The 11,769-nt window shown below is 36.1% G+C and overlaps 2 protein-coding genes across 2 annotated transcripts in view; one reads left to right on the top strand and one right to left on the bottom strand.

Annotated features, from left to right (window-relative positions):
- Positions 1 to 11,769, top strand: part of LOC134822081 (1-phosphatidylinositol 4,5-bisphosphate phosphodiesterase beta-4-like) — an 858,242-nt gene that overhangs the window by 559,994 nt on the left and 286,479 nt on the right. The gene's annotated exons all lie outside the window — the stretch shown is intronic.
- LOC134821698 (helicase MOV-10-like) lies at positions 7,308 to 10,880 on the bottom strand. The gene has a single exon (XM_063832408.1). The coding sequence runs from the start codon at positions 10,724 to 10,726 to the stop codon at positions 7,757 to 7,759; it is 2,970 nt and encodes a 989-aa protein (XP_063688478.1). The 5' UTR covers positions 10,727 to 10,880; the 3' UTR covers positions 7,308 to 7,756.

Below are 11,769 nucleotides of genomic sequence, written 5' to 3'. Positions count from 1 at the left end.
GCAAGCTGTTTAATTTCTATCCTAGCTTTGCGAGTAAACGTATTTTCATTAGAAAGCTTATTATGATATCACATAATAATAATACTTTTACTCGTAATATTATTTAATTAGGGTTTTTTGGGTACCGGGCCATCCTGGTAACCCTGCTATGGGCCGTTCCCCTGGCTTCTGCAGGTCTAGTTTACCCATATATATTATATATATATTATTTAATTCGCTTAATCCTACAGCTAAATTTTTATTAAGCCTGGTCAACAAAGAATATTCTCGATCTTTTTTAGCATGTTACAACAAATGTAAAACCGCTTAAAGTCAGTATAAACTAAATTTTCCAGCTCGAACGAGATTTAGTTGGCTAATCTGAATAGTATGGTAAGAACACTACTCTATCGCATGCACAAATTACTAACCACACGCCACACCGTGTTACATTTAGTTTACATAATATACTGCATAATCCGTGTAAAATATATTACATACTTTGTATATAATAATATTTGTACATTACATTACATTACATTACATTACATTACATTACATTACATTACATTACATTACATTACATTACATTACATTACATTACATTACATTACATTACATTGCATCTTTTCCGTTGAGCTGGGTAGGTTGAGGTGTGCTTGTTTGGATTGGCAGGCCGGCTGGGGTGGTACTCATACTTCAGGAAATTAATGGTGCCAAGGTAGGTCACATGTTTTATGTGGTACGAGGGTTTCTTTTGTACTTGGGTATACCGATGTTATTGATGTTGTATTCGGTAAGAGGGAAAGTTGTTGATTTATGATTTTATCTGTATTTAGTATTTTATTATTCTATAGCATGATCTGTTCTTCAAGCGTATTAATTTGGCTTACTTGTGAGATTGAAGTGAAAAATAAAGTTTAAAGTTTCGTAAGAGGGTATCCAATGGTGAAAAATTGTGTAAAATGGTGAAAAATGATTTTCACCATTTTTTCGATGAATGTAATATTTGCCTTCTAGTTTTAGTTTTGACCTGGTGTTATCGCTCCAAGAAATTGTTGGTTATTAACTCAGGTTTTGAGGATATAAAGAAACGATTAAACATGTGCTTCATTAAATTTAAAGTAAGTCTAGGTTTTACAATTCGGAAACTCGATTCACCAAAACTATCAATCACCATTTTTCATCAAAAATAGTGAACATTGAACATGGTGAGAAAGCCGAAAGGTACATCAAAACTGGTTACTTTCAGTGAACATGGCGAATAAGGTTCATCAAAACTGAGCTCTTGGTACACATTTAATATTTCAATTTGATACTTTGAAAATAAATAACTAAAATGGTAAAAAGGGTGAAAATGGTTTCCAAATGATCACACTACTGTAATTTTGACACAATAGCTATGTGTAAAACTGATAAAAGGGGGGATATCAAACATATACAACCACAACGATGCTCCATTACTGAATGTCAATAAAGGCACCAAAACATAATGTCTCACCATCTTATCAAGAACTAAACAACATCTTGCCGGACTGCCAATTTTGGTTCTCACCATATGCATAGTGGATTCTAATATTTCTTGTAAGATCACTAATTTTTCTTTCAGCATAGGAGCTCTGTGAACATTTGAATCATGTCTCCACAGAGTGAATTCTCCTATGTACAGTAAGATCACATGCTCGTCTTGCAGCATATGAACACTCACAACACTTGAAGGGTTTCTCAACTGAGTGAGTTCTCATATGTCTAGTAAGATTACTTGCTTGTTTTGTAGCATATGAACACTCTGAACACTTGAAGGGTTTATCGCTAGAGTGAATTCTCATATGTCCAAAAAGATGACTTGCGTGTCTTGCAGCATATGAACACTCTGAGCATTTGAAGAGTTTCTCTCCAGAGTGAATCTTTTGATGTTTTTTAAGTGTTCTCCAATATGCTGCACTGAATGTACACTGTGAACAGCTAAATGGTCTTACAGGTGGACTCTCACTAGGAGACAGAACTAATGTCCTCTGAGGATCTTTTCCAGTCAAGTTATTTGAAGTATTAAAGTAGTTAGGTACTTCTGGGCTGCTATGATCTTGGTGTTGTTTTACATGTTCTACTAACTGAGTATCTGAGTAAACATGTTTAGCACAAACTGGACAGATAAAAACAGATGGTTTATCTGATTCAGATGTAAGTTCTTTTTTTATTGCACAATTTGATATTGTTTTATGTTCTTTGATGTGCTCCACAAAGAAGTCTTCTGAAAAGTAATGTGCTCCACACATTGGGCAGAGGAAACCGTTTGACTTTTCTGGGTTCTCCACTTGTTCTGATTTGATCTCTTGTTTACAGTCTTTAGACATTCTGAGGTATTGAAATATAAGAGATATGTAAAGTACATTTATTTTAAATTCGATTGTGAAAGAATTTGCCATTGATAACGTGCCTAATCAGATGAAAATCACATATATTTGCCCAGTTAAACCAAAAGATCATCTTAGTTTATCATTAAATGGACATCACTGATTTTTGATTGATTGAGAAACACCAATCGAAGGCAGTACTTGACACTAAAGCTTCAAAGTATTTCATTGCAATCAATTTTAAAATATACTATCAGTATCATTACCAGAAAATGTAGACTAGGGCTAAACGATATCAAAATAGAGTAGTTCTTATGTCTGACATTTTTATCGGTGACATGTTTCAGTCTTACTAGAAGAACAGCGATAAAACAATACATTAAATAAAAGAAAAATCATTAATGATAGCGATAGTTCTTAAGAAGGTAATATGTCATACAACATATTATATATTTGTATTATCTTCATCGTTTTTCACTCATTTGAATCATAATGTATTATCTGAATTCATGCAAATTATTTCCAGTTCGAATATTCCTATTTCATAATTTACCCATTGATCCTCATTCAAAGTTTTCCAGATAATAAAAGTGGAATCGAAGTATGTAACTAAAGACGATTGGTGTAGGTTGCAAAGTTGACAAGAGTACTTATATGATTGTTGTAGAAGATATCGTTGACAGGGAGTTTATAATCCTGTAAATATTTCCCTTTTAGTTGAGCAATAGATGGGCACAAGGGCACTGTCTTAGAAAATACAAGACGGTATCTTCTTCGTGGTCACACATCGGACATGCACTGGTGCTAGATTTGTAGATGGTACGAAGGTGTTTGTTTAACCCACAGTGTCCGGTGATAAGGTGCAATCTAGTTCTGTATTTCTGACTAAGTAGTATGAATTGTCATTATATGTCTAGTAAGATGAATTGCTTTTTTTGTAGCAAATGAACACTCAGAACACTTGAAGGGATCATCGCTAGAGTGATATCTCATATGTACAGCAAGAGAACTTGCTTGATTTTTAGCAAATGAACACTCTGAACATTTGAAAGGTTTCTCATCTGAGTGAGTTCTCATATGTGTAGTAAGATTACTTGCCTGTTTTGCAGCAAATGAACACTCTGAACATTTGAAGGGTTTCTCACCTGAGTGAGTTCTCATTATATGTACAGTAAGATGACCAGCACGTTTTGCAGCAAATGAACACTCTGAACATTTGAAGAGTTTCTCTCCATAGTGAATCTTTTGATGTTCTATAAGTGTTCCCGAATATACTGCACTGAATGTACATTGTGAACACCTAAATGGTCTCACAGGCGGACTCTCACTAGGAGACAGAACTAATGTCCTCCAGGGATCTTTTCCAGTCAAGTTATCTGAAGTATTAAAGTAGTTAGGTACTTCTGGGCTGCTATGATCATGGTGCTGTTTTACATGTTCTATTAACTGAGTATCTGAGTAAACATGTTCAGCACAAACTGGACAGATAAAAACAGATGGTTTATCTGATTCAGATGTAAGTTCTTGTTTTATTGCACAATTTGATATTGTTTTATGTTCTTTGATGTGCTCCACAAAGAAGTCTTCTGAAAAGTAATGTGCTCCACACATTGGGCAGAGGAAACCGTTTGACTTTTCTGGGTTCTCCACTTGTTCTGATTTGATCTCTTGTTTACAGTCTTTAGACATTCTGAGGTATTGAAATATAAGAGATATGTAAAGTACATTTATTTTAAATTCGATTGTGAAAGAATTTGCCATTGATAACGTGCCTAATCAGATGAAAATCACATATATTTGCCCAGTTAAACCAAAAGATTATCTTAGTTTATCATTAAATGGACATCACTGATTTTTGATTGATTGAGAAACACCAATCGAAGGCAGTACTTGACACTAAAGCTTCAAAGTATTTCATTGCAATCAATTTTAAAATATACTATCAGTATCATTACCAGAAAATGTAGACTAGGGCTAAACGATATCAAAATAGAGTAGTTCTTATGTCTGACATTTTTATCGGTGACATGTTTCAGTCTTACTAGAAGAACAGTGATAAAACAATACATTAAATAAAAGAAAAATCATTAATGATAGCGATAGTTCTTAAGAAGGTAATGGCATACAACATATATAATTTGTATTATCTTCATCGTTTTTCACTCATTTGAATCATAATGTATTATCTAAAAACATGCAAATTATATCTTTATATCCAGTTCAAATATTCCCATTTCATAATTTACCCATTGATCCTCATTCAAAGTTTTCCAGATAATAAAAGTGGAATCGAAGTATGTAACTCAAGACGATTGGTGTAGGTTGCAAAGTTGACAAGAGTACTATCATATATGATAGTTGTAGAAGATATCGTTGACAGGGAGATAATAATCCTGAAAATATTGCCCTTTTAGTTGAGAAATAGATGGGCACTTGAGGGCACTGTCTTAGAAAATACGAGATGGTCTCTTCTTCGTGGTCACACATCAGACATGCACTGGTGCTAGATTTGCAGATGGTACGAAGGTGTTTGTTTAACCCACGTCCCACAGTGTCCGGTTAGTGGGAGGTGGGATTTAGTTCTGTATTTCTGACTAAATAGTATGAATTCTCATTATATGTCGAGTAAGATGACTTACATGTTTTGTAGCAAATGAACACTCAGAACACTTGAAGGGATTATCGCTAGAATGATATCTCATATGTACAGTAAGATTACCTGCTTGTTTAGCAGCAAATGAACACTCTGAACACTTGAAGGGTTTCTCATCTGAGTGAGTTCTCATATGTATAGTAAGATGATTTGCCTGTTTTGCAGCATATGAACACTCAGAACACTTAAAGGGTTTCTCATCTGAGTGAGTTCTCATATGTATAGTAAGATGATTTGCCTGTCTTGCAGCAAATGAACACTCTGAACACTTGAAGGGTTTCTCTCTAGAGTGAGTTCTCATATGTACAGAAAGATGACCTGCACGTTTTGCAGCATATGAACACTCTGAACACTTGAAGGGTTTCTCACCTGAGTGAGTTCTCATATGTCCAGAAAGATTACTTGCGTGTCTTGCAGCATATGAACACTCAGAACACTTAAAGGGTTTCTCACCTGAGTGAGTTCTCATATGTCCAGAAAGATTACTTGCGTGTCTTGCAGCATATGAACACTCTGAACACTTGAAGGGTTTCTCTCTAGAGTGAGTTCTCATATGTACAGAAAGATGACCTGCACGTTTTGCAGCATATGAACACTCTGAACATTTGAAGAGTTTCTCTCCATAGTGAATCTTTTGATGTTCTATAAGTGTTCCCGAATATACTGCACTGAATGTACATTGTGAACACCTAAATGGTCTCACAGGCGGACTTTCACTACGAGACAGACCTAACGTCCTCTGAGAATCTTTTCCAGTCAAGTTATCTGAAGTATTAAAGTAGTTAGGTACTTCTGGGCTGCTATAATCTTGGTGTTGTTTTACATGTTCTACTAACTGAGTATCTGAGTAAACATGTTCAGCACAAACTGGACAGATAAAAACAGATGGTTTATCTGATTCAGATGTAAGTTCTTGTTTTATTGCACAATTTGATATTGTTTTATGTTCTTTGATGTGCTCCACAAAGAAGTCTTCTGAAAAGTAATGTGCTCCACACATTGGGCAGAGGAAACCGTTTGACTTTTCTGGGTTCTCCACTTGCTCTGATTTGATCTCTTGTTTACAGTCTTTAGACATTCTGAGGTATTGAAATATAAGAGATATATAAAGTACATTTAAAAAAAATTCAATCGTGATGGAATTTGGCATTGATAACGTGCCATTGATAAGGCACGTAATCAATGCCAAATTCCTTCACGATTGAATTTAAAATAATAAAAATCACAAATATTTGCCCAGTTAAACCGGGGGTATCCACTATCCAATGGTGAAAAATTGTGAAAAATGGTGAAAAATGGTGAATCAGGTTTCCAAATTGTAAAATTTCACCATTGTTCGCCATTTTTTCGATGTATATTTGCCTTCTAGTTTTAGTTTTGACCTGGTGTTATTACTATTCACTCTAAAACAATATTTCGTTATTAACTCAGATTTTGAGGATATAAAGAAACAATTAAACATGTGTTTGATTATAATATTTTCATTATTATATTTAAAATACGCTAAAGTTGATGCAGTAAAATGGCACGGATAAACACATATATATCGTCTCGCATTATATATAATAGTAAGATGGCTATTGGCCATGGTGAGAAATGTACATCGAAACTGGTCACTTTCGGTGAACATGGCAAGTAAGGTACATCAAAACTGGTAACTTTTGGTGAACATGGTGAGAAAGGTACATCAAAACTAATTACTTTTGGTGAACATGGTGAGAAAGGTACATCAAAACTAATTACTTTTGGTGAACATGGTGAGAAAGGTACATCGAAACTGGTCACTTTCGGTGAACATGCACATGGCAAGTAAGGTACATCAAAACTGGCAACTTTTGGCGAATATGGTGACAAAGGTACATCAAAACTGGCAACTTTTGTCTTTCAGTGAATATGGCGAGTAAGGTACATCAAAACTGGTAACCTTTATTGATCATTGCATGATGAGTAAGGTTCATCAGAACTGGTAATTTTTGGTGATCATGGTGAGAAACGTACATTAAATCTAGTAACATTTAGTGATCATGGGACATGGTGAGAAAGGTACATCAAAACTAATTACTTTTGGTGAACATGGTGAGAAAGGTACATCAAAACTGGTAACTTTTATTGATCATGATGAGTAAGGTACATAAAAACTGGTTACTTATAGCGAACATGGCGAGTAACATTCATAAAAACTGAGCTCTTGGTATTATCGTATAGTACGAGAAAACACATTTAATATTTAAATTTGATATTTTGGAAAAAAAACTAAAATGGTGTAAAATGGTGAAAAATTTTGAATGATTTTTATGGTGAATCGGGTTTCTAAATTGTAAAATTTCACTATTTTTCTCTATTTTTCACCATTGGATTATACCCCCTTTCGTAATTATATTTGGGCTGAGGAATCAAGTCGAATGAAATAATTTTATTGTAAAAAACAATTTATAAACTTTCGAGGAACAAATATCTAGATCTGCCCGATGTGATTATAATAGAACAGTTAAATTTGGAATAAATATATTTTATTCTGGGCCTTTTTAATTCATATAATCGATCAGACTATTTGCATCAGGCTAAAGAAATAAATTACTACTAGAAAATTATTAAAATAATCAAATAGTTAAAAGAACGTCATAAAAATCAGTGCCATATTACACAATAAAATCTGGTTTATAACAAAAAGGAGCAAAACAGCATAACATCACTTAAACTTTCAACCAAAAAAAGTTGAAAATGTACCGTTTAGACAAGTTCAACCTCCAAATGTTCAACCTCCAAATGTTCAACTTCCAAACATTTCACCACTTTCAACACAGTGAAACTGACATCCCACATAACACTCCCTACTGATCGCATAGTCCAACAGCGCCCCCCACTGTTCGTCATGTTTCAAAACATCAGGGTTACCAACCACAACTAACATAGCCTGACCCCGTGTTATGGCTACATTGAACCTCTTGGGGTTCTGAAGAAATCCTAATAATTTAACTTTTTCTGATGGTAATGAATTGTTGCTTCTAACAGTTGATATGATAATAATTGGTCGTTCTTGGCCCTGGAAATCTTCCACAGACGCAACTTTTATCTGACGAACATCAACATCCTTGATACTTTGCAACATCATGCGAGTCTTCTCAGCCTGCTTTCTGTAAGGGGTAATAACACCAATCTCAGACGAGGAGAAACCAGCGTTGGTAAAAAGCTTAATATAAGTCAGAACCTGTACAATTTCTGTTGGATTGTACAGAGAAGGATTATTGTTCTCCTTCATTTCTTCCCCTACAACTCCATGGAATATAAAGGGAACTTTAGGGTTAGGCAGGGATAAGTCCATGTTGACCACTCTGTTAACAAGGGAGTGTGGAGCGAAGGGTTCCAGCTCGTTATCGTAGAACAACTGAGAGGGGACTATCAATAACTCAGAGTGGGACCTGTAGTTTCTGATTAGTTTCGTCAACAGGATTGGGTCATAGAAGCTATTATCCCTGAACTGTTCCTTGCGTTCGTACACATCACAACTCATATACCGTTCCAGAAGCGACATACTCAAACCAAGATCCTCACACTGTCCATTCTTGATAACCGGACCTAATTGGTATGGATCTCCTGCAAGGATTGCTTGAGTTCCCGGTCCAGTGGACAGAGCGATTGGGAGTAAGACCTCAGGTTCTATTGCCTGGCCCGCCTCATCGATAAAAACATGGGTGAAATGTGATGTTCTGAGTTGTAATTTGTAGAGGTTCCCTGCAGTTACACACGTGGAGACAATGATACGTTTTAAAGCTGCTTCTTTAACCTCATCAGCTGGCATGGAGATAGCTTGTAGCTCTTCTGGAAGGGACTCTGTGAACCTGGACATTGAGTTGAGTCTCACTATATCTAACTGGCTAGACTGTTGGAGAAGGCGCTGCGCAATCAGGTCACACGCGCTGTTACTCGGTGCAGTTACAAGAATCCGGCAATCATCCTGCAGGTGAAAGATCTGTAGGATAGCCTCTACTATTGTGACTGTTTTGCCAGTACCTGGGGGACCGAAGAGAAGATAAGGAATTGGTCTCGCCTTTGCCTCAATCATATGAAGAACGGCCCAGGCTTGCTCCTTGTTCAATGATTTATTAAAGAGGTCCAATCTAGGTACATTGAAGTGAGGAGGTCTCACATTTACATCTTCAGGAAACAGCATACCTTCAGCTTTGATCTGAAAGATGTAGTCGATAGCGAGATGGCATCTTATGAAGGATGTCCTGCTGTGAGAGAAATGTACATTAACAGATTCAGCTGCATAGCTGTTGTGATATGATTCATCAAAACCGAGCATGACTTCATCTGTTCTATCAGCAATCTTGTGTATGTAACCCTCATACTTTACAGTGTTGTTTTCATGCTCAAGAACAACTCTATGTCCGATTAGAATGTTCAGCTTTGATTCAACTAAATTAGGAACTTTTAAGACTAGAAACCTTCCTCGTTTCATCAGACTTGTTTCGTAGATTGAATAATGTTTCATCTCTTCCTCAACAAATCTCTCTTCCATGTATAACAACTTGTGCATTATCACCTTGTAGTTCTTCTTCTTGAGCTCCTCCGCAAGGATTCGGTCCTCAGATGTTGACTCAACATCCTCTGGTATAGCATACACAGGAAAATGCTGAGGATAGAATCTAGGGTTTGTTCTTGCCGGTTTAAAGCCCGGAATGATTTGGCAGCCCTCCAAAAACGGTTCATCAACCCTTGTTCTCAAACATTTCTTAGTTCTAGGTGCTATTACATTAACATGAACTCTACGGCATATGTTGAACTGTTTACTATTAACAGATAAAGAGAAGATTACAGTTGTAGTGTGCTGACCAATATCAGGGTTTACGAGACCCAGTGTTATCTCCTCTGTTGCCTGAGGGTAGATATATCGAGGGAAGGGTGTCCCGCAGTTTAGAATACTGGTATCTGACACTGATATGTTACCCAGTTCGAATAGGATACGTTCGGAGTTGTTCTTCAGAGTGAACTGTAGCTGAGTTGTGTCTCCAGGATTGAGGTGTCCTATTCTGAGGGCGTGAGGAGTACAACTAATGCTGTCCTCCTTCTGTCCTCTATCACACTCTCTAGCGACGTAACTTAGACAAAACTTAGGAAGACGATACAACAGGAGATCTTCGTTTAACCCTTTTAGAGTGATGCTGGTTTGTTTGATCTCTATTGCCCGCCAACTGTAAATTGTTGTGAGATTCCTGTAGAAACACTCCACAGCTACTCCGCAAACAATATCGTTTGGTTGAGGGTTGTACCCTCTGGGACATAAACTTCTCAGGAAGTACGAGTTTTCTTCAAGCTCACATATTTTGGGTGTGACACGGAGAACGTGAGATGTAAACCGTCTCTTTCGTGTGTGAGACACTGATTTACCAATCACCATACCGTTAAATTCTTCAGTCAGAACATTCAACAGATCACCTTCTACAGGCCGAGGTACACAATGTTCTATCTTGATTGGTACACCGTTAACATACCCAAACTCTCCCCTTATCTTGTCCAGTTCACCAGACACTTCGTTCCTCTCAAGGGACATTCCCTCCACGATCTGGACTGATGTAGCGTTGTAAGCGTTGTCACCTTTCAGCACTTTGACACCCCGCACTTTACATCCTTTATCGGGAATCTCTCCGATGACAATCTTGTAGTCAAAGTAAATTTCATCGTCTATGATGCCGTAAGAAGAGAATGCACTGGTGACGACGCCCTCAAATTCTGTCATTGCCGGAGGTGAAAGTGGTAAAGGAGCACAAGGTCAAAATGATGGAAGTTAGTCTGATATGGCGTCACTGATCCAGTATATATGATTCTGTCATGGTGAACTGATCATAAAGGAGGGATGTGAGTTCCACATGTGATACGGAGCTAGATATAAATAGTAGTAATAATATACAGTAGACAGGAGCAAAATTAGAAGAAATTAGCAAAATTAAAAAACTTAATGGACATTTTATTAGAAATATGATTCCATTCTATAATATTAATGACGTGTTGACTCTTGTTTAATAGTGCATCGATAATTTTGTCATTCATAATTGTATTAATACAGCTAATAAAGATCATGCTATCGGCAGATGATTTAATTGTTTAACCAAGTCATCTACTGTGGTTACATTCAATGTATCTTTTCTAAAATTTATACTTATATCAGTAAGGGCTCGGTTTGGATTTGGAATCAGGGTTACGATATTTTAAACTTCCCATTTTGGGAAGACATAGGGCGTTTGTGTTTTAAAACTTAGTAAATCTTAAAAGAGCGCAACCAATTTGTCGTTTGTATGTGAAAAGATATAATCAGACAATGAAACAATATTAATTTCGGAGTTATATAAATTCTGATGTTATGATATAATGTATTTCGATATAAAAATTAAAACATCAACATGGTATCACAAGAAAAAAAACCTCCAAATCTACAGATAAATCTCTAAGTTTAACATTTTCTAAAAATTTGGCTAAAAGTCTTTGAAAAACTGAGCGCTACCAAAAAAGTTCGGACTACAAACTTTTAAATTTTCGGGTCATTAAAATTCTGCTACATACAACATATTTCAGGTATAATTGGACAAAAATGCTTCCGTAAGTTCGACTTTAAACTTAGATTTTGATAATCCTATCAACAGTACAGATGGACAGAGCGGAGATGAAAAATAAATTTTGAAAACCTTTAAAAATTGAACTGATAATAAATCGGACAGAAAACAACAGAAATGGAAAACCCCTGAACAGTCGCCTGGATAACTATACACACACACCAGTTAATAC

This window comes from Bolinopsis microptera, chromosome 10 (genome assembly GCF_026151205.1).
Source record: "Bolinopsis microptera isolate Bmic1 chromosome 10, MBARI_Bmic_1.0, whole genome shotgun sequence".
In the NCBI taxonomy this organism is placed as follows: Eukaryota; Metazoa; Ctenophora; class Tentaculata; order Lobata; family Bolinopsidae; genus Bolinopsis; species Bolinopsis microptera.
This window is presented reverse-complemented; position numbering and strand designations above follow the sequence as displayed.

Coding starts and splice junctions, on each gene's coding strand:
- LOC134821698 (XM_063832408.1), bottom strand. CDS start 10,726: ATGACAGAATTTGAGGGCGTCGTCACCAGTGCATTCTCTTCTTACGGC.